At 34.6% G+C, this 24,498-nt stretch overlaps 1 protein-coding gene across 3 annotated transcripts in view; it reads left to right on the top strand.

Annotated features, from left to right (window-relative positions):
• Window positions 1-24,498, top strand: part of Lrch2 (leucine rich repeats and calponin homology domain containing 2) — a 93,117-nt gene that overhangs the window by 44,863 nt on the left and 23,756 nt on the right. For 2 of the 3 annotated variants that reach the window (XM_038316930.1, XM_038316928.1), the window contains exons 6-14: window positions 3,818-3,951; window positions 7,954-8,041; window positions 8,341-8,452; window positions 8,642-8,739; window positions 8,837-8,895; window positions 12,298-12,405; window positions 19,083-19,148; window positions 23,607-23,655; window positions 23,740-23,856. In XM_038316930.1, coding sequence (XP_038172858.1) covers window positions 3,818-3,951; window positions 7,954-8,041; window positions 8,341-8,452; window positions 8,642-8,739; window positions 8,837-8,895; window positions 12,298-12,405; window positions 19,083-19,148; window positions 23,607-23,655; window positions 23,740-23,856 — 831 coding nt within the window. Of the gene's footprint in view, window positions 1-3,817; window positions 3,952-7,953; window positions 8,042-8,340; window positions 8,453-8,641; window positions 8,740-8,836; window positions 8,896-12,297; window positions 12,406-17,521; window positions 17,600-19,082; window positions 19,149-23,606; window positions 23,656-23,739; window positions 23,857-24,498 lie in introns of all 3 variants that reach the window. The other variant, XM_038316929.1, reaches the window with a different exon arrangement.

Raw genomic sequence — 24,498 nt, 5'->3', positions numbered from 1 at the left:
CAATGCTAAGACATCTGTCTTAGATATGTGTAGGCCCTGTGCATGCCTCCATATTCTCTGTGAGTTCATATGTGTACTGGTCCTGTCATGTTTAGAAAGCCTTATTTCCTTGGTGTCGTCCATCACCTTTGGCTTTTATAATTATTATCTTCTCTTTCACAGGATTCCCAGCAGTTGTGGCTTTTTTTTTTTCTAAATGATCTCTATCAACTGCAAAAAGAAGCTCTCTAATGAGGGTGGGAGCTACACTTATTTGTGGCTATAAGGACAAATGTTTATTTATAATGCAGTAGACATTATACTGATTTAAGTAACTTCTCCTCTACCTTCCATGGGCTCCTCAGTCATGGGCAATTGAGTAAGTTTACAGTGCCAAGAAAGAATTCCCTGCTATTGAGTGAGTCTTATGTCATGTGAAGTGACTGTTGATTATTCCTAAAATATTAGTGCCATTGTTGCACTTTTAAGAGTATTTTGCCTTACTGTTCAATGTTATGGTTCATTGTTGTTACAACTGTATAGGGCTATTGTTTGTTCTGATCTGTTGGCAGCTTGCTTGTATGATTCCTTCTGAAACTACAATTGCTAGAGGTCACTGAGGAGGCTCCCAGTTCAGTTTTAGATGCATTCCTTCAAATCCTATGTGTAAAGTATGTTCTGTCTTCAGCAATTGAATCTTACCTTCTTTTTCTGTAAGGCACTAAGAGCATTAACTATAGTATTTATCGTTTGGGGGTCCTTTAGATATCCCTAATTAGAAATTTGAAAGGAAGTTTACCATGACTGGCCCTGGGTTTTTGTTAGATATTCAAGACTTTTGGGGTGACCATTGTCACCCCTATTTGTGTAAATTTAACTCCCCACACTCTTAAATATACTCCATAGTCCATGTAATATAAAAAAAGGTTTTTTTCATAAGAATCTGAAGAACGTGTTAAAATCTTACATTCTTTTTAAATGATGTATCTGTATGAAGCCAGATAGTCTTTATATATTTCTACCAGAAAAACTGTGAGAGCCTGAAAAAAAAAATACTGAGTGTCGTGGTCATCCCAGCACTGATGGGGTGAGGCAGGAGGATCAGCAGTTCAAACATGGGGAGTCTGAGGCCAGCTTCAGTTATATGGAACTGTCTCAAGGGTTATCTTGAATAAGTCATTTGATTCTGTGCATTATTTTTCTTTCTCCTTTTTTTGGGAGGGGGGGTGAGGGCTACTATGCCTGACTCCAGAATCTATGCTCTTTAATTGCTATACTGAACTGTGTTTTGAAAAGACAGGGAAATAAGGTTAAGTTAATTGATGGAGAATTCAATAAATGATGTTAGTCAAACTAGATAGCAATAAGTAAAAGAAAAAAAAAACTAGATTCTCATCTCTCATCCTGCACAAAACTTAACTTCAATGAACCAACGATTTCAACATAGGACCTTATAACCTGAAGTGCATCAGGGAAAATGTAAGGAACATCCTTGGGCTCAATTGTCACAAGAAAGGTCTTTAGGAACGGGACTCCAATAATGTATGACACTGAAACTGATAGTATATGAGACCTCATGAAATGAAATTATTTTCTGTGTGGAAAAGGGCACCATCACTTGAGTAGAGAGCAGTCATACAGAATGGGAAGAAAATAGAAACTGTCATCAGAAACCTCCCTACCAAAAAAAGCCCTGGACCAGATGGTTTCAGTGCAGAATTCTACCAGAACTTCCAAGAAGAGTTAATACCTATACTCCTTAATGTGTTTCACAAAATAGAAACAGAAGAGTCATTGCCAAACTCCTTTTATTCTCTATATTTTAATGTTACTTTTATTTTACTTTTTATTCACATTTTATATAATTTTTTTCTGGTCTTGGTGAAATTACATATATTATTTTTTCTTTTCTCATTAATCCACTGAATGGTGTATTTGTTTTCTAATATAGGTATCAATTATGACATATTTGTGAAGGGTTGTCAATATTTTATAGTATTCAGAAGTTTATACATTTTACTTTTAACAAGAAAATGTGAGAGAACTATAAAAAATAGGGGTTAGAGATATGATGGCTCACTAGTTAAGAGTAGTTTCTGCTCTTCCAGAGAACTCAGGTTCACTTTCCAGTATGTGAATGATGACTCCAGTTGTAGCATCTCCCAAAGCCTCTTCTGGATTCTATTGTCATCAGGCACACATGTGGTACATTTATATGCACACAGGCAAACACACATATACATAAAGCAAAAATAAATAAATCCTTTAGAAATTAAATGTTTTATTTAAAGATAAATACACAGAGGGGTTGCACAGTTCTAAGCCAGATGTGGTCCCAGCACTGAGAGGGGAAGTGGATGCAAGCCCTCATCCATAACCCAGACAATATCTCCAATTTACAGCTGGTTGTAAAGGGTGAATTAGTTTTCTCCCTGGGTATACCATCCACACTTAAGGACAGGCCTCATGCCCAACAGTGGATGACCAGAAATAAAATGAACTTAGTTGTATTTTTGAAGATTGTTGTGGGGGTGAGGGGGCTTTGTTTTGTTTCACGATGCTTTGCCTGGGCCCTATTTATTATCTTACAGATCTTTTGTTAATATATAATGCTGTCCAATTTTGTTTTTATGGCTTTTCTGTGTGTGTGAATGAATGTGTGTATCTCAGTGTCTGTATGTGGTTTGTTGTGTATTTTCTTTGGCTCTTTTTTGCTTATTTCTTTTGTTCTATTTAGGTTTGTCTTTATTTTATTTTGTCTTATAATAAATAATTATTATTAATAATAATTAGATAGAATTTGGGTAGGTGTAGAAGTGAGGAGAATCTGGGAGAGTTAGCAGAGAGGAAAGCATAATCAGAAGATACTGTGTAAAAAAAAATCCATCTTCAGTTTCAAAAAAAGAAAATACTCTCATTCTTAACAAAGAAAAAATAAAAGAATATACAAAATGTTTTCTGATAAAATGATGATAGATTTTCTTAATTTTTACATACTAATTTCAATTCCCCCTCCTTCTCCTGCTCCCTCATTTCCCCTTATCCTTCCCCATCTGTTCCTCAGAGAGGGTAAGGGAGTCAATGAATTCTGTTGTATCGCCACATTCAGGCAGGACCAAGGCCCTCCTTCTCATGTCTAGGCTGAGCAAGGTTTCTCTTCATAGGAAGTGGGTTCCAAAAAGTCAGATCATTCATTAGGGATTGCTACTGATTCTACTGCCAGAGGCCCCACAAACTGCCTATACCACCCACTTTCAGGGGGACTAGATTGGTCTTATGTAGGTTTCCTGGTTGTCTGTCTGGAGTCAGTGAGCTCCCACAACTAACCCCTCTGCATCTTCATCTCTGCATCTTCTTCCACTTGTGACTGAATGGAGAGATGGCTCAGCTGTTAAAGCTTTGGCTCACAACCATAAAAGATAAAATATTTTTATTTGTTATCATTATTGTCACATTTTCCTCCCTTTCACCACACATATAATTTAGTAAAATATATAAACTACCAAGGTTGTGATATCTCAGCCTCTTTTGAGATCATTTCAACATACAAATAACTTGATAGTATTCTTTTATATTTGCAATTAGAAAGCAGAGAGATGGCTCAGCAGTTAAGTGCACTCTCTGTTCTTGAAGAGGATCTGAATCTATTTCCCAGCACTCACATTGTGGTTCATAATCACCTGGAACTTTGATTCCAGGGAAATCACGTATCTTTTTCTGGCCTCTGCCATATGGAAAGCACAAGGTGCACATAAATACAAGCAAAACACTCATACACATAAATAAATATTTCTATTTGGAGTTATTACTAAATCCACTTCATTTTTTTTGGTTACAGATATGCTTAAAGGGTAAAGTACATATATTTAAGTACTTAAATATACAAGCATGTTGTAGAATGGATAAGAAACCAGATTCCCTGGATCTTCCATCACTGAGTAAAAGAATGCCTTCTCAGCCCCTCACAGACAGGTAACATAAACAGTCTTCATTTCACCTGATGTTTTTCCTCTGTTAGAAAAGACCTTTATCTCTCTGGGGTATGCGGAATGAATCTAGTCTGATTACACTAGTGTTTAAAAAATATGTTTGGCTGACTGTCATTAGTTATTGAATAACTTCTGGAATACCTAACTAAATGTGAGATTTTTTCCCAGATAGCATTATTTTAGCACAGAAAATGTATATGTTAGACAGTATAGGTAAAAGCATTAATTTCCTGACTGTGACAACTGGTAGCTTAATCACTGCTTTAATACTTATAACTAGCAGGTAGAATTTGACTTTGAGCTGAAGTTGATGCAAGAAGAAGATATTTTAGAGGTGCATTTCTTTCTTTTCCTAATGTTGTTTTCTTTTTCTGATGTTAAGTATTCAATCTAAGCAAGCACTCTATCACTGACCTACAACCCCAGCCCTTTGTGTGTGTGTGTGTGTTCTTTTTCTTTTTGCAGTGCTGGGAGTTGAATGCAGAGCCTGTTGTATATTAGACCAGTGCTCTACCATTAAGCTATAACTCTATCTCCAGGGCAAAAGTAACATATCATTGATATTCTTTGATTGTGCTGTCCTCTATAACATTTTGATATGGCAGATATGTTATTCAATTTAATCCATAACTTCAAGATGTAGATTGGTCTGAAAGACTTTTGAAAATATAATTTTATCCAGAAATATGAAAAAACTTGGAATAGGGTAAGACTACAGAAAAGGAATCTCTGACCACCTAAATATTTAAAGGTTTGCCTTTGATTTATATGATAAATTTTAGATTGTTTTAGATGTGATTGTAGTAAGTAATATTGTTAAGAGTGAAGTCTTGAGTTCCCAAATAGGACTTTCTCACAATTATTTCTTCTGCTTTCATAAAATATTTGTATATTATGTTTGTTTCATATAGTGTATTTTGTTTGATAGTAGTAGCAGAACATCATTAAAATTCTATTAAAGTTAGAATTAATATCTAGGGTAATCTCTATTTGGCTGCTTTATATTTTTTTTTGCAAGTGAGATTAGTAATGGTGTTCATTTTTTTCTCCAATCATTTTTGTTATACATAGCTGATGAATGCCTACTATTAGATTCAGGGCATATTTTGTTGAAAGCAGTACATGTTTGTTTTGGCAACTATTTGAACTCATAGTCTAGGTGGAACAAGGAACCATATAAATAAGTGTTCAGTACACTTTGTACTGCTATAAAAGAATACCTGAAACCGTGTAATTATTTATGAAAATTTTTATGGCTCATAGTTTTGGAAACTGATTAAGTCCAAAATAAGTGGGGCACATTCAGTGAGTGCCCGATTATTGCACCACAGCATGTCAAAAGGTGGCAGATAAGAAAAAGAAAGTAAGAGATGTGAACCGGGTGTCAGATTACTCCCGTAACAAATCTATTTCCCGGACAAAACGAAGTCCTTCAATAGAGGTTAATCTTTTCAAAGACTAAACTTTTATGACCCAAATTCATACCAGACTTCACATGACAATGCATTTGCATTGGGAATTAAGTTTACAACACATTCAGATCATAGCATTCACACACACACACACACACACACACACACACACTCACACACACATGTATGCTCATGTACACTACACACAGAGTCACACATGATGGCTGGAATATGATGGTGTATTTTGGATTTTTAAAAAATTTTTCATGGTGCTTAAGCTACATGCAATCATCAGAAACCATACTTCATTTTTGAATTTTCATCATTTCCGGATATGTCAGTATATAGTATGAATATTCCCTTGTGCTGATGGGCAGTGACAATGAGCTGTTGCTGGACCACAAGGGTAAGCACATAATACTCTACAGTGGAGTGTGTGTTGCTAAAGCATGAGATTCAAAATGCATGGTAAATGAATTTTTACTTGAAATATTTTTTAACTTACAATTAGTTTATTGGAACCTTTTAACATGTATTAAAATTTGAAATTATGACACACACTTCGACAGACAAATATTTCTCATCATATTCCAAGACTTTGGTTAAGGAATATCTCTTTGGGAAGTGGAAGACTTTTAGCATTTTGTTTTGCTATTTTTGAGACAAGTTCTTGCTGTGGAGTTCTGTCTGGCCTGGAATTCATTATATAGACCAGTACAGTCTGATACCTCTGAGGAGCCTCCTGTCTATGTTTTCAGGTACAGGCTTGTGCCATCAGGCTTGCAACCAAGGGTTATGGGGAGGTGGAGTTTTAATTTAAGAAATAAACTAAGAAAATCCAGTTGTATGACCAGTGGGGATGGGGTGGGGAGAATGTCAGGAAGAATGTCAAGTGCTGGAGGCACATGCCTGTTACTCCAAAACTAAGGAGGCTGAAGCAGGAGGATGGAAACTTTCAGGTAAGCTTGGGCTACATCATAGCAAGTTTCAGGCAGATAGGGTTAAGGTGATGACAACCTGTCTTACAAAAAAGAAAGAAAGAGGAAAAAGATGCAGGTCAAGGAAGCCCTTGAGGAATTATAACATAGTGCTAAAATCAAGGACTGTTCAGGCTTGGGTGAAATCTAGGGACCATATTTACATTAACATTTGCAAACTATATAGGTAAATTGCCCTTCTTTGCCTGCCTATAAAAGAGAAAAACCCCAACCATTTTTGTTAGAACTTTACATGAAGTATATTTGACATTGTCTTTAAAACACTTAGCCCAGTACTTGCTACACACTAGGTAGTTATTGCACAGTGTGCAATAAATACTTTGCTATATGGGTGGCATAATCTGCAAGTTAAAATTTTATAAGGACAGCTCTAGTCCCACACAAAACAGTTTTATATTCAGCACTTTGTAGACAATGTGTATGTGTGTGTTCCCTTTTCTATTTATTTATTTATTTATTTATTTATTTATTTATTTATTCATTTTTAATTAAAAATTTCCACCTCCTCCCCTCCTCCCATTTCCCATCCCCCTCCCCCTCCCTCTCCAGTCCAAAAAGCAGTCAAGGTTCCCTGCCCTGTGGAAGTCCAAGGTCTTCCCCAATTCATCCAGGTCTAGGAAGGTGAGCATCCAAACAGACTAGGCTCCCACAAAGCCAGTACATGCAGTACCATCAAAACCAAGTGCCATTGTCCTTGGTTTCTTAATCAGCCCTCCTTGTCAGCCACATTCAGAGTAGAGGGAGCCTGAAATGGCCCTATCCTACAGCCATACTGATGAATACCTTACTTAACACCATAGAACCTTCATCTGGCGATAGATGAAGCTAGAGACAGAAACCCACCACATTGGAGCACTGGACTGAGCTACCAAGGTCCAAATGAGGAGCAGAAGGAGGGAGAACATAAGCAAGGAAGTCAGGACCGCGAGGGGTGTGTTCACCCACTGAGACCGTGGGGCTGATCTACTGGGAGCTCACCAAGGCTAGCTAAACTGGGACTGATATAGCATGTGATCAAACTGGACTCTCTGAACTTGTGTTCCCTTTTCTTAATTATGAAGTGGACTAGTGATAATGGAAAGAAGCGATTGTCTACAACAGAAGTGAATCCTTTCTCTTGTTGGGTGGTTTCCCATTTCATGGAGCTTTGAAACAGAGGCACTTGCACGGATTCAACATTATACACATTATTTATATAACTAACACATTTTAGCAGTCAACAAGAGAGAAATTGTGTGAAGTTATAAAATGCCAAAAAATGCCAAAAAGCACTGAATAAATGTCTTTATCAAAAGGATTTTCTGGCAGGGCAGTCCATTTTCTTCTCTTTCTGTTTTCAGTCTCTCAGGAGAAATAATCTTGCCAACTACAACGTTATGGAGAACATAAAATAAAAAATACTGCTTAAATGTCATGAGTAAAATACACTGTAGGAAAATTTATGTTATTTCCTCCTTTAAGAATTTTGGAGATCAAAAGTATGCATTTTGTGTTGCCTAGGGTGTTTTAACTCAAGTGTGCATTGTAGATTTAAGAGCAAAATTCTAACTGCTCTGAGAATTTCTCTTTCTGTAGTATGGAAGATTTTTATCCAAATAAAAATCATGGCCCTGACTCTGGAATTGGAAGTGATAATGGAGAGAAGCGATTGTCTACAACTGAAGTGAGTCTCTTCTGTTGCTGATCCATGCTGCTTTGCTATTTCTTAGAGCACTGAAAAAGAGGCACTTGACAATATTGGCTTCTAAACATACATGAAACTTTAATTTTTGTTATATTTTATGATTTCAGAAGGAGTGCCGATTCATTTTTTAAAGCAGTACATTCATCATAACATGGATTTTTGGTTGGAAATATGGAGATAGAAATCAGATGTTTTGTAAATCCTGTTTAATTAACGAAGCACAAACTTTGTCATGTGTTTCGAATGTCTCATTTATACAGTATGCTTGTTCCTTTCAGCCATCGGATGATGATACAATCAGTCTTCACTCTCAAGTCTCAGAATCGAATAGAGAGCAAACGTCAAGAAATGAGAGTCATCTAATAGGAAGCAAGCCTGATTCGCAGAAAGGTAATTCATGTGATATCTGCTAGTTTTATTTCATGTATGCAGGGCATATTAAACTGAGATTTTTGTTAAAAATAGACTTTGAAAGTGTGCAGTATTTTATGATATATTTTATATTCACATCTAAGCTTTTATCATGAGTATAAAGTATTAGAGCATTTATAATATTTCAAAATATTAATCTGAACCTAGACCAGGAAGTATATGATTTTATTGATCCCAACACAGAAGATGTAGCAGTTCCTGAACAAGGAGATACACATATTGGATCATTTGTCTCTTTCCTTAAGGTAAACAAAACTGAACAAACATTAATAACATTCACTTCTTCCTGATCATTCAGAAGTATACCATGCAATTTAAAATTATAAATTTCCTTTTTATAAGGGGAAAGAAAAATGTTCTGAAAAATCTCAGAAAATTGAAGAACTGGGAAATGAAAAAAAGTAAGTATGCACTAATTTTCAAAATGTTTCTCATAAATTCTTGAACTATTCATTATGTATTTCTACTTGAGAACACTTGAAAGAATTTGTTTCATATGCCATGTTTTCCCCCATGTCATGTATATAGTTAACTTTCTAGTACTTTGAATTCCTTAATTAAATTTATAATTCCTAATTAAATTCATAATTCTATAGACATTTGGTCCCCCCTGCAGTAGAATAATAATCGTGTGCATTATCTGGTTACCAAAGAGGACTGTGTCTTCATGAATATTATTTCATTTGAGTTCTTTAACAACCCTTTCATATAAATGTCATCAGCATCGTTTTAACAGTAAGGAAGCTAAGATGTAGAGTTCTGAATGTCTGCAAGTTGGGCTTTGTGTCTCTTGATTTAACATACTTTCCATTTTGTTGTCTGGTTATGGAAATGGTAAGCTAGATATTTCCATATTTTATTGCAATAATTGAGATTTTTATCTTTTATTTATATTTCATTTCACAAAATGATGGAGTCAGACATCCCTTTAGGTTCTTTATAACTTTATTAATCAGGACCAGCACTGTGTGATTTTCTAAGTTTCTCATTTAATCTTGGCTAAAGTCTGCTTTGGGCAAAATTGACTCCATATCTATTTATATTGGAGGTGCAATTCAGTGATTTTATATTACCTACTAAAAGGCTTTATATTATGTATATAAAGGCACTTAGCTAGTGCCTACTAGCATCTGAACTGAACTTTCTTCCGGTTCTCTTAGTTTTCTCTGTACATTGTGCTTCCTTCAAGTGACGTTATTGATAATTATGTTTAGTGCTAGGGATTGACTCAAGGTTTCATGCTTGCTAAACGTATATTTTCTAAACTACACACCTGAAACTTTATTTGGTAATTTTCTAAGCAATTGTTAATTAACTATTTCTACTACTCAATGAGGTAGTACATTGCTTTGTCTTGTGGTCTTTTATTTAATGTGGAGGATTGACTATAGAGCCTTCACCATGCTAGACAAGTGCTCTATTAATGAGCTATAGCCTAAATCCTACTTTTTAAATTAATGAGTGTTTAGACAATTTCACAAATGTAAACAAGACATAGTTGTCATTCTCATCCCCCTTCTCACTACAAACCCTGTTGTCCCCACTTCCCATAGATCTTTCCTTCATGTTGTTTATGTTGTTTTATTTTGTTTTAGGGCCCACTGAGATTAAGCAGGCCTGTCTGTGTTAACCATTGATTTAAAAATAACTGTTGGGGTCTCCTGGCTCAGCAGTGGATACACACCTCGACATAATGGTTCACCCTCTCCCAATAGTTCAGAAGGAATGGGTAGAACTTAATGAGTTCCCCGTTTCCTTGACTTATTGTTAGTAGGACCTGTCTTGTGTTGGCCCAAATGAAACTAACTATGTGTTTACAAAGTAAATTTTGGAGTTTTACATTGTCTAGAGAAGTTGTTCCCAAATTGTGGGTCATGACCCCTTGGATAAATCTGTATTTCCAAAATTTTGATTCATAACAGTAGCAAAATTATAATTGTGAAGAATCAGCAAAAATAATTTTATGAATGAGGGGGTCACAACAACATGAGAAACTGTATTAAAATGCCACAGCATTAAGAAGGCTAACAACCAGTGATCCAGAGAGTGACATATCACAGCCCTTCACACAACATTTTGGCTCTTATTTTCCTCTGCATCTCCTATGATATTCTTATTTTTTTCAGTTCAACTTTCTTTTTTTTTTTTTTACTTTTTTCCCTTTTTTATTACTTAAAAAATACCAATACAAATTCCCACTCCCTCTGCTCCTCCCAGTCCCCTCCACCTCCATAGACCCTCCCCACACTCTGCCAACCCTAAGGGAGTGCCATGCACCCCACCCTGTAGAAAGTCCAAGGCCCTCCCTACTACATCTAGGTTGAACAAGGTTTGCATCCAATGAGAACAGGATCCCACGAATCCGCTATATGCAAGTAGAGACAAATCCCAGTGTCACTATCAGTGGCCACTTAGTCTGCCCCAGCTGTCAACCCCTTTCAGAGGGGCTTGGTTGCTCCCATGCAAGTTCACTCCCAGTCCAGTTGGAGTTGGTGAGCTACTATTAGCTCAAGCAAACTGTCTCAGTGGATGATCCCTTCATGGTCTTATATTCCTTGCTCATACTCTCACTCCCTCCACTCTTCAACTGGATTTGAGAGTTCAGTCCAGTGCTCTGATGTAGGTCATTGCCTCTGTTCCCCGTCTGTTGTTGGACGAAGTTTCTATGGTAATATTTAAGATAATAATCAGTCTGTCTACAGGGTAAGGTCAGTTCAGACACCCTCTCCTCTATTACTTGGGGTCTTAGTGGGGTTCATCCCTGTGGGTTCTTGGACATTTTTCTAGAGCCAGGTTTCTTGCTAACTCCATAATGGCTCCCTCAATCAAGATATCTCTTTCCTTGCTCTCATATCTGTCCTTCCTTCTCTCGACCATCCCATTCCCTCAAGTTCTCCTCAACCCCCCTTCTTTCCCTCATTCCCCACCCCCTGCTTCCAAATAGAGCCTTAGAAGTGGTGATAAACATGCCTTGTTTTTAGCTATAGCCCTCTTTTTTACTTTGTATTTTGGATAGGGTTTGCTACATTGCCAAGGCTAGCCTTGAACCCATTCTGTAGCCTCGAGCTGCCTTGAACTTGTGATTGTCTAGCCTTAGGCTCCAATGTAGCTGAGATTACAGGCCTGTGGCACCATTTTACTGTATTCTTCAGATTCCATTTTTCTATTAATTTCTTACTTCATCAAATGAGAATGCAATATTGTTATTGCCATTATTGTTATTTATGGTTCTTGTTATTAAATGTAGTGCTTTTAATGCCAAATAGTTCCAATTTCCAGAATAATTTACTTTTAATTTAGTTTTTAATGTTAAAATGATTTATTTTAGCAATTTCTGGAAATTTTTAAACTCTCATTTGAACCCATTTAACATTCCCCCTTTTTAAATTATTTTATCTGTTTTATATAGAGATCTTAAAAACCAAAGCAAGTAAACTTTAGAAACAGTGTGGCAAATGAAAATTTTTGATATTAGCTTTTCTTTATTTCTAAAAATTGGCTCTCTGGAATTTTGCAGTTCTTTATATACCCAAAGCGAGCTACCTTTATTGTTAACTTGTGACCATTATTTATTTCAAAAAAATTAAAATGGTCTACAATTCAATATCATTTGTTAGCTGTAGTTATATTGAGTTGAGAATGCAGTTGTATTTTCCTAAATATTCCTTACTTTCTACTTTAGTATTTTAATTATAAAGGCATAAAAATTTTTGCTAACATGGGATTAAAACTAACAGTTTCCATATCTAGATGTTGACAAAGAAGAGTTTGCTTTACTTGTGAAATCACTGTGTCTGTTTCAGACTTGACAAAGAACAGTTACTTCCAGAGGAAGATGATGATGATTTGAAAGAAGTAACTGATTTGAGGAAGATAGCTGCTCAGTTATTGAAGCAAGAACAGAAGAACAGGTATTCTTTTTAGTAATAAGATTTGAACAGGAAAATTTTATTATCAGTGAAAGATTATCAACTTAAGGAAATGAAGCTGCAAATAACCAATAGGGACCTTTAAATCTAGAAATATATGTAGTCAAGAGGTTGACTGCCGAAAGCCAGTAGGAAATACTTAGAAGAGAAATATGAAATTGAATATATAACTACTAGAATGTCCACAATTTGGCTCTATCTGTTTTGTGGTATTGGTGATCAAACTCTGGGCTTCATCCATGCTAGGCAAGGCCTCTGCTCTTGTACTGCACAGTAGCCTTAGTTAATATACTTAAATTTTTTACTTCTGTGATAAATCATAGTAATTGCTTTGCTTGACTATATTCATTTTTAGCTCATAGTAGCATTATTTGCAGTATAAGCACTTCTTTGTGAGTATGTACTATACTGGTAAAGTTTATTAGATTTTTATCAGATTACAAATTATTTGGGATATACAGTTTCTCCAGAATTGAAGTGAATTATATAATTGGTTCTTAAATCAGTGTAACAATTTGAGTATCCCAACTTCACAATTGGTTAGTTCTTGGGCGAACAACTTTTCCTCTCTCTGGTTCAGATTTTTCCAAGTACATGTCTTTGCCAACAAGCAAGGCATTGCATGAGCATGAAAATAGAATCTAGTTAATTCCATTTAAACATTTTTGTGTGTGGAGTGTAAAAATGTGTTCACAGACATGTGTGTACCCATGGAGGTCAGAGGGACACATCAGGTACCTTCCTCAGTTGCTTTCCACATAGCATTTTGAGACACTAAAACCTAGAACTAAACCTAGAACTCATTGATTGACTAGAGTTGTTGACTGTTGAATCTTGAGGAACCACCACCCTCACCAGGTTGGACTTACAGATGCATGCAGCCATCCCTGGATTTTTTACAGGTGCTGAAAATCTAAATGCATAGCATGCACTTTGCCTACTAAGCTCAAAGCCCATTTTTAGTAGATGAAATGGACCATGTACTACTCTTACTGATAACTATATTTACTGAGAATTTTGCATTTGTAGTTTTGAAATAAATAGACTAAAGTTTTTGTTTCTTTTTCATGAGAAAATTAATAGCATAATTTTGGTATATTTGGGGTGAATAATTAGTATTTCATTTTATTTATTCAAAATAAATATTTGTGGTTAACATGGTTACTATGTCTTGAGAAGATTTGATATAGGCATTTGTTATAAAAATATCATTAAAACCTAGCATCTGGCAACTGGATTGATGGATGGTTCACGGGTTAGGAGTACTTTTTGCTTTTCCAGAAGACTGTTTTTTTTTTCCAGGACCCAAGGTGGGTGGCTCCAGTAAACTCTACCTCCAGGGGATCCAGTACCCTTTTCTGGCTTCCACATAATCCACACATATGTGGCATACACTCACATATACACATATACATTCTTTAAAAAATGCTTTGTATCTAGATATGGTGGTGCATGCCCATAATAACGGATCTTGGGAGGCTGAGGGACACAAGATGGTAGTCAGCCTGGGCTGTATAAAACTGTCTCATAATACAAAACCAACCCTGAAAAGTTCTAGCAAGCGAGTGCTAACTGCATAACTCAGTAATGGAACTCTTGCCCAGTCTATATGGGGCCAGGGTTACATTTCCAATACCACAAAACAAACAAAATGCAGACAGTGCTGGTGGGATGACTCAGTGCATAAAGGTGCTTGCAGACAAGCCTGACAGCTTCGGTTTGATCCCTGGAACCCATGGGGTAGAAGAAGAGAACCAGCTCCCACAGGTTGTCTTCTGAGTTTCACACGAAAGCTGAGGCATGCAAGTGTACAAACAGAGATGTGCATGCATGAAATAAATTCCTACATGAAACCAAAACACAAAACAAGCAAACTTATCAAATGAGGAGTATAGGATCCGCTTTTAGGAAAAAAACTGGCAAATAGATAATGTGATAAGTAGCCATCTAATATTTACACAGCTACTACAATTCCTCTTAAAATTGTCACACTATAAAATAATCGCTTATCTATCATTTCTTTATCTGATGAATTCTCATTCTGTTTCCTTTTTTTCTTGTATCACTTCTTTATGTAAATGTTTCCTTGGTTTTTAATATTTTCTAACAATTCATTTCTAATATGCCATTTTATAATAACTTCTAATTTTTGAGATTATAATTTGTTACATATTTTTGCCTTCCTCTTTCTCCCTCCATATTATCCCATATCACTCTCTACTCTGTTTCAAACTCATGAACCTTTAAGAAATTGTTATGTGTCTATATGTATACATATGTATATGTGTTTTACATATGTATTATATATGCATATATATATATAGATACACACATATATTCTCAAATGCATATATACAACCTACTCAGTCTATATAACTTGTATGTATGTTTTCAGTGCTGATCATTTGATATTGGGTAATCAATTGGCATGCTCTAATATGCTTTTTTCAAACTGGTTACAGTAAGATTATATGTAGCCTAAGTGTTCCTCACCTGTGTGGTTTGACTTAATGATGCATACTACCACAAGATCTTGGAAGTTAAAAATGCTTGAGTTTATGCTTCTTTTACTTAGTAAAGTTGTATTTGTTTTTCATTATGAGAAGAGAATAATATTTTTAAGATTCTACAATAATATCCATTTATTGTTTGAGAGTTTAGTTTTAGACTCAACCATGCCATACAGTTTTTTCCTTATTTTCATCTCTACTATTATTATATTCATTTTTATCTGTCTGTGTTTCTTAGATTATCCTTCGTAGTTTAGGTTACGGATTCTCTAAGTAGTCCATCTTTTGTGGAGTTTGCCTTGGCAATACCTCTACAACTAGTACAAAGTGGGACCTAGATTTGTGTTTTTAACACAGAGGACTCAGTGTTTTACTATTGTTTGCTAATTGAATTCTTGAAACTTTTCAAATTTTAACTTAATGGAAGTCATCAGTACAGCTGTAATTTTTGAATTCTACATAAAACTTTCGTTTATTTTTCATGATATATACAAAGCTAATTTTGTCTCCATCTGATTTTCTTCTCTTTTATCTTTTTACGTGTTACCAGATAATATAAGAACTATTTAGGTTAAATATTTGTATGTACTGATGTGTCTAACTTTTGAAGGCATTAAGTATGTTTGAGGCACTCATTCTTTTATTCTTCACTATAAGAAAAATATTTAGCATTGTAGTCTTTACAAATATGGAATTCTTTGCCTCAGTGCTAAATGTAACTCTTACCTGCTAGTTAAATGAGAAACAAATTTGTTTTTTAAAGGTTCTATAGAGAATATGTAGAATCCACATGTCAGTTTTTAATACAATTATTATATTTTGAGGTTTCTTTTGTTTATTGTTATTTGTATTTAAAAGTAATTTATGTAGTATGAGATTAACTCCAAGTACCAGAAAATGTCTCCCAGGACTCCTTTCTTGACTGTATACTGTACTGTTCTTTTACTTATTATTGTTTCAAAATGAACATATGTTTAGGTCTAGGCTAAAAGAAGCGATGGTTATACTCTCAAAGTAAGGATGACTGGAGCAATGGTGATATTGAGTTCCATGATGATTTTGTTATGGTTTGTTTTGTTGCTTGCTTAGCTTATTCTAGTTAGTACAAATCTTTACTTTGTAACAGAAGTGTGTACTTTCATTTGGTGAATGATACTGTCCTAAGAAAGTAATAGAAGAATCCAGAAGACAAAATTATTAACCAAAAACAGTAGGGAAAGTGCTCAATGAATAGAGTACTGTGTAGCTAGCCCACAAGGCTTCAGATTATGAAGACAAATTGCCTATAAGGCAGCCCTACTTTCTCTGATGTACAGGGTAGGCTTTGATAAAGCTACCGTCGTGTTGTGTGTCTGTTGTCTAACTCCTTGGGAACAGAGACTAGTGTATTTCTTGAGCCCAGGGTTTGTGAAACATATCCTTTTGGAGAATGCAGCTGAAAGGATAAAAACCGACACTCCCCAAGGAAGAACGTCAAATGAAAAGAATATTTTTTTAAATCGGTATCTTAAAATAATTTTGTGAGATGAATAGATTGTAGATGTCTGCTTATAACATTGTACTTATAGTTAACCATGCACTTCACATTTAAAAATGAGTTCAGGGGAGATCTCATGTTAATTTTTTTTATTTTAAATTTCCTATTGTATTCATGGGGTCAATCTCAGAATACATGCATACTACATAATTAAACATTTTTGCCACAATTAAATTAAATTTAGAAAATAGTTATGCTTCTCTGAATTAGGAAGAGAATTGAAAAAGGAGCTGTGAATAAAATGTCAGTATTAGTACTTTGCATGTGTATGTGTGACTTATCATAAAAAGAATATTTGTAATATTGACTTGAGAATAAAATGAAGGAAATTCTGATAAAAAAAACTTAATGATACACTATAACCACTGATCCATTTCCCTACATTTTAACCAGTCCTACTTATATATGTTAGCAGTAGAAAAATGATTCTATACTTTGCCGTACAGTGGTTTCATTGTCATGATAAGTGAGTCTTTAGCTAGCTTCTTAATATTTGGTTATTATCCTAAGGTAAAGATTATTGTATATGTGCACTTTACAATCAGTTAACTGATTCTCATTGTATATTTCTCTGATAATGTATTCTATACTATTTTGATATGTTTTACATTTTCATAAATGTTTGTTTGCTTTTAGTATGCCCTGAGATGTTTTCTTTATTGTGAATGACTGTACTTCTGAATACCTTGTGACATAGCTAGACAACAGCAACAAAAAACCCCCCCACAATTTTTAAAGGCTAAATAACTGAAGTATAACTGTCAAAGAAATTAAAAGCAGATTTTGAGAAGATTATGGATTGAGTTTAGAATTGTAAAATATGTTATGATATGTGTCTTTTGATTATTATCTGATTAATCAGCATTTCAGATTGAGGAACATTGTATTAACCTCTAGTTTGTTATAGATACTTCAGTAGTTCTCTTAACTCTTGAAACCTAGCCATTCTTTCTTTTCTGTTTTCTTTACTAATGACTTCCTTGTCTTCTCCAAAAATATCTCCCTTCTCCCATCTTTTGATTTGGTTGATATATGTGAAATGTGAATATAGATGGAGGCCTTTAAGTTATAGAACATCATTCAGTGACAAACTCTTCCAGAGGACCAGAGCAGCAGGACGGAAATCAAGGTATCTAGAGTTGGTGGAAGCCATAATTATTAAGGGGCCAGGATTATGTAGCTGAACTTGTATTAACATTTTTCTTAAAATAAGTACTGGGAACTATGTTAGGGAATCATATTAATAATCTCAAACAGAAAATTAGATAAAGTAGATGTTTACTTTTTCTTTATCACAGAGTAAAAAATAATAAAATATCAGTGTGTATTCCAGAGTTCTATATAGTTGAATTTTCAAATACATAATCCATATTTTATATATAAGTTGGTTTCAACTATTTTTTCTTTCTACTACAGTATGATATATATATATATATCATATTAGTAAATGTAGTGTGGGGAAGCATTATTTTATCATGACGAAGGTCATAATAGCTTGAACAGTTCCCTCTAACAATGATTTTGACTTTCCTTCCTGAGTAGTCCTTTTGTTATTTCTCTATTTTTTAAATCTCCTTTTTAAGCATATTTTCCTTTGATATTTCAATACCACATTTTTGCATTTTTTGGATCTAAAGAAATTTTATGTACATAGGAGAAGATATTTAAATGTGCTTTATTCTCTGATTTTTGTCCATAAGTACAGGTTTGTGTCAATACTTGAACTTTTGACATCATTGTATTTACTCAGTGAGGCTATGCTTAGAGTGAAGCTAGTAAGGAAGAGAACCCGGCATTAAGTGACTGCTCTATCTTCACCATAGAGCAGTAATTACCAGTGTGTATTTAGTTAATATTAAACTCATTAAATTCTTTTTTTATAGTCTTTAGATTGTTGATGTCTAAAGTATTCTTTAAAAAGTAGATATTTTATTCATTGTAGCAGTATTTGTAAAATTAAGTTACATTTATATGTATATTGATAAGAATGTTTTAATATGTACAATTACTTATTTTAATGAAAGACAGTTACTAATTTACCACATTTGATATTGAGGTTAATACTTAAAATTAGATAAAGCCTTAAACAAATAGTTTTCTTTAATAGGAAATTATTATATTTTTGTTTATTTTTCTTATAATACCCTTTACTATTGAAGCTTTAAGAATTTTTTGATTTGTTTTTATAAAGGAGTTGACCTTTAACATTAATTTTTGTATTTACAATTAAAGTTTATTTGGCTTTTGTTAAAATGATTATGAAGTAGCAACATATCTCCTGTCATTTTCTGTCCTGAAAAAAGGAAATGACTCAAAATGATACTTAAAATATTTCATTATGTTCTCTGTAAACTAGAATTAGATATACACAGAGTAACAACGCCTTGGCTAAAAAATATCCACACTTACAGAGTAGTTTCTAAAACAAGATGCAAGACATATTTTGTGAACATCATTCATAAACAATGTGCTGATGGGCACTTAAGTCCAAATAGGACTGAAATATTATTTTCTAGAAAGATCTTCATGACGTAGATGCAATTTGTTTAGGACATATGTGTGCAATGTTATCTTCAGTATAGTTTGTAATTAATATGTTGATTTACTTTTAGGATTCTTAATCACTCAACTTCTGTCATGAGAAATAAGCTGAAACAAACTGTGGAATGTGAAAAGAGGTATAAATATATCATAGTCATTATAATATTTGGTATCTTAAAATGAGACTTGATACTCTTATAGTAATTTTCCTCAAACAATGTTATGTGAATATATGATGCAGATGTCATATAGGTAGATAATTTAAAAATCAAGTATGTCAAAACTTGTGTCCAATTGGGTTTTCTATAAAAAAAAATACCCTGATTCTGATTCTTTTTGTTTATACTTGCAGTTTGTCTTGATTCCCTCACAAATGTTTATCCAATTCATATAACCTCCATTAATAATGTCTTTCTACATCACTGGTTATAGTAATTCTTTGTTATTGTTTACATTTTAATTTCTTTTATTTGGGTTTTACTAAACTATTTGTTAAATGCCTTAGGTTTACAGATATGAATTTCAAACAAATAGAAGATCTGAAAATTTCTATTTTTTGTTCTTCATTGGTTTTACCCAAGTCCTGGGTATAAATTTTCAAAGATAGGAGTACAGAGGTACACATTGAATGATAATTTATTGGATGCTGGATATATGTGTACTCTTCTTAATTCTGTAAATGCTCTATCTTATTCAGTCATCACAATAAAATTGTGAAGTTGTTATTTTGCTATACTTATTTACACATGAGCAGACTGAAACTAAGACTTTTCATAACTACCTCAAGATCACTTTGTAAGTGGGAGAGTCATGATTCATACTTAGGTGTGTCTTAATGCAGAACCTAAAGTCTTCATATATAGTAGCAATAAATTTACTTCAGATCCATGCATTTCACTCGATATATTTCTGCAGATAGTGCAGATTTGTGTCTCCAAACCTCTTTTCCTGTGACATCTACCCTAGTGAATGTGCAGGTACTATGTAGTCCCCTAAGCCAGCAACTTTGGAAACACCTCACTCATATCTTTCTCCTGCAACATGAATATCCCGCTAACCCTCTTTCCATCCTCTCCATTACTGTTTTAGTCGTATTGCTTCAGCTCCCATCGTTTTCCATCTGAGTTACTGTGACAGCATCCACACCTAACTCCTTTCTTTTCTGTATTATTAAAGAACAAAAGTTTTTAAAACTTAATCTGCCAGTGCAACCCCCATTTCTTATTTTCTAACACGTATTGATACCTTTTATGATAAAAGGTAAAATGTTGAGATTAACCATAAAGTTGAGATTGGCTTCTACTTGTTTTCAATCTCAGCTCAGAGCCTCACCTTTGCATTCTCTAGAGTCACAGCCTTTAAATACAGAAGCATAACTCTTTTATTTACTTGAGTATGGTTCCCTATTTCTACATTCTGTATCTCGGTCTCCTTTTCATATTGCCCACGTTTCTTCCTTTCTTTGCATGGTCTCTTAGAAGTAAGTTCAATTCTGTATGGTTGTGTTGAGAGCTTCATAGTAGACAGCATCACAGTGTTGGTAGCATATATAGAAGAGGTCGCACAGTAATACAGGAAGCCAGAAGGTTCTAATAATTAAGTTCACTTTTAGGTTTTATATAATGCAACTTATTCTCATAGAAGCCACTGGAGCACCTAGAAAACTACATTAATCCCTTCCAAAGACAGGCTTTCCAGTGACCATATTGTATTGTACTTAGTTCTATTCCTATTGATTTTACCACTTCTTTACCACCAGGCAGAGCTTCAAGCTCTTTATAAATATATACCTTGTGGGAAGCACATTGTATGGAAGGTATATTATATCCTTATTCTATATATACATATGAGTATTTGCATTTGTTTATATATCTAGGTGTGTGCATCAGTATATACAACAGTGTTTATATATAGGAATGTGCATTGATACATACCACAGTGTTTATATACCAGTACGCATCAATATGTATTACAATGTTTATATATAAGTTGTACATATATATCACAGTGTTTATATTGTGTTGTGCATTGATATTTACCACAGTATGGTGGAATTTCTTCTTTACTTTCCATTTAGATGCATAATAGGAATATCTGATTTCCAGAAATCATACTTCTACTTAGTATTGTTGCACACTCAAACATGATTTTTCTGGATTTTTCCCCATTTCAGAAAGTGCTAACTCCATTCTTATTGTGCAACACCTGAAAAAGTTTCATCATTAGTTTGTCATTTTCTCTCAAACCCCATAGCTAACCCATCACCAAATCATGTTGACTAGTGAGATCTGATCACATCTTACCAACTCCACTTCTGTCAACCTTGCTCTCTACACACCCAACTGTGCACAGGCATAAGGTGGCAAACATGGATTTTCCCCAAGAATTTACATGGGGAATAGTTTTGCCTTATTTTGTACAGATACTAAATATTACTTTAGGTCAAATCAGCTTATACTCCTTTGTTCCTGAAAATAACCGAGAGTATGTTTGTATAGAAATTGTCAAAGTGTTGATAGTCAGTAGAAGAGTAGAATGATATCCCATTGTTCCGAGAGGACTCTATGTGTAGTCCAATGCAAGTGGAGTTATAGACTATTAGGTAGCTTGTCCAGGGAGGTGTGTCTGCATAGTGTGGTATGGGAAAGTGAAAGAGCTGGACTGATAATTATTAGAAGTGTTGTGCACATGTCCACTCTTCCCCTCCCCCCTCCTCTCTCTCTCTCTCTTTTTCTCCCTCCCTCCCTCCCTCCCTCCTTCCCTCCATCTGTGTGTGTGTATTGTGTGTCTGTGTGTGGTTGTGTGGTTGTGTGTATAACCAAACCATATAGAGTGCCAGGATGCTATTTTATGTGCTAACCTGCTTCTTTATTATACTATCCTGTGGACTATGTATGCTACTTTTTCTCCGACTTCTAAATGTAGGAACTGTCTGGACTCTGCCTTGAATTTTTTCTCCCTGGTCTGTGATATGGAAATCTTCTCCATGTAACAACATGGGACAAGCATGACATTCTTCTTTCATTATCCATTTCTAGGATTCTTTATTTACATTTAAAATAAATTTATTTAATAGATTTCTATATATTGATAAGAGGTTAGGATGTAGGCTTTTTGTCTTTCTTTTTATTCTTTCTTCTTTTACTTACCCATCCCTTTTTGCTGTTTCTTTCTTTCTGTATTTTACAAGTACTCATGTTGTTTATATTTTACTTGCTACATAATCTCCAATTTCTATACATTTATACCATAAGTTTCTGTACCAAAAATTTTGTACTCTATCTTCCACTGAAAAAAATCTATAAATTCTGGAATTGTTATTACTATATTTTCATGCTTGTATATTTTTTATTACTTCCCAAGGATAGGGATGTTCCTTGTACTCTTAAAAAATTTTTTTTATTATTTTCTCTCTTTTTATTCTTTCTTCTCTTATTCCTCCTCTCCATACTTTCTGTCTGTTTGAAACAAGTTCTTACTCTGTGGCCCAGGCTGACCTTTACCTTACCTGTGGATCCCAATCAGGACTCCAGCTCATGGTGATGGCTCTACCTTGTGAGTGCTAAGATATCCAGTATGAGCCACCATACTCATCTTTACTCCCTCCTTCTTCCCCCTCTCTCATTTAATCTTTAAACTTTTTTAGTGTGTTTTTGTTTGTGTGTGTGTTTGTCTATGTCTATGTAAGTGTATGCCACATGTTTCTGTGTGTCAATGGTTGCCAGAAGAGGATGTTGGATCTTTTGGAGTTAGAAGAAGCGTGTGTCAATGTTGAACTCAGTCCTTTGTAGGCCCTCTTACGTCACAACTGAAGCTCATGATCATAATTCAACAGGAAATAACATATTTGTCTTCTGAATTCTGGCATTTAGATGAAGGAATTTATGTGTTCACTTATTTATTTGTTTGTTTGTTTATTATGTGTGTGCATGCATATGCATGTGTACCATGGCACAGGTGTGGATGTCAGAGGACAACTGTCAAGGATTCAGGGGTTTGGTTCTCCCCTTCCACTATGTGAATCCCAGGGATCTAACTCAGGTTGTCAGGCTTGTTGGCAAGCTAGTACCTTTACATGCTCACTCATCTCACTGATACCATTGCAATATTTGAAAGAAAGTGTAACTTGTTTTTTTTATAATATTACGTTTATTTTACTATATATTTATACATATGATACTCCTTTTGGCCTCTCCAAAAAGGGTTGGCTTATGCATACGATGAATATAAAATAAACTCCTTTTGTTATTTCTTGCGGCGCAATAGTTAGTAGGCACTCGCTATTGGTTGGTTTTATCAACTTTAATTTATATAATATTAGTCAACCATGTGGTGCTTAATATCTGCCATTGCAGTTCTTGGGAGGCTGGCTACAGTAGTGAGTACCCGGCCATCCAGAACTACATAGCAAATCCCGTCTCAGCAGAATACAACACAACATAACACAAAACAACACAACAAAATGAAACATATAGGTATGAATACTCTTTGCATTGCTGTCTTAAAACAATGAAAAGACAAATTTGTCACTTTTAAAGTATGCAAAAGGATTTAAAATTACCTTAACTAATATTAAAGCATCTCTAATGTTTTAGTGTCTCAGCAGATGAAGGGAATTCACCATTATCACCCCTCGCATGGCAGGTAAGAGCAAACAACATTAATAATACCTGTACTATTTTGTTGTTGTCATTTGCTTAGTTTAAAAAAGAACTTTTGTCATTTAAGCCATTAGAAAATCAGAAGGATCAAATAGTTGAACAACAGTGGCCAGAATCTCAGCCTATAATCTGGCAAAATGAAGAAAGGAGACGGAGTAAGCAGATCAGAAAAGAATATTTCAAGGTACCTTAAGAAATTTTAAATTTTGTTTAGTTTTTACTTTTATTCTTAAGTTTTTGTTTTAAATAAATGGCATATAACTCTCCAGTTAAATACCACGACTGTGTTCATGTTGATTGCCCTGGTGTATAGGATAATGATATGCTTTGCAAGTATAGCCACAAAATTGTAGTAGTTTAAACTAATTAAGGGTACATCAGTATACATCATGATTTTTCAAATGGTTAAAAGGAGGATGGATGTTTGTGTGTTACACTGCAGATTGAGGCAATTAATTCTGTGGGTCTTTTGGTTTTGAGGTCGGGTTTCACTATATAGCCCAGGTTAACCTCAAATCCCTACCCCCTGCCTCTATGTACTATAAGCTGGGATTCCAGAAGTGAACAACCAGGCCTGGTTCAGAAAAAGATTTTTATTGGAATTGTTTCAATAAATAGTTCAGAACTATTTTTAGTTAGTGTCTCACTATATAGGCCTGGCTGTCCTGTAACTCTCTATGTAGACCAGGCTGACTATCAACTCACAGAGATCTGACCAACTCTAAGTTGTGCCTCACTAAACATAATTCAGTAGATTTCTTAAGATGAAAGTTAAATTAACATACTAGAGCTGGGCTGGTGGGGGCGCATGCCTTTAATCACAGCA

Source organism: Arvicola amphibius, chromosome X (assembly GCF_903992535.2).
Source record: "Arvicola amphibius chromosome X, mArvAmp1.2, whole genome shotgun sequence".
NCBI classification, from domain to species: Eukaryota; Metazoa; Chordata; class Mammalia; order Rodentia; family Cricetidae; genus Arvicola; species Arvicola amphibius.
The sequence above is the reverse complement of the archived record's forward strand: the minus strand, read 5'-3'. Positions and strand labels throughout refer to the sequence as shown.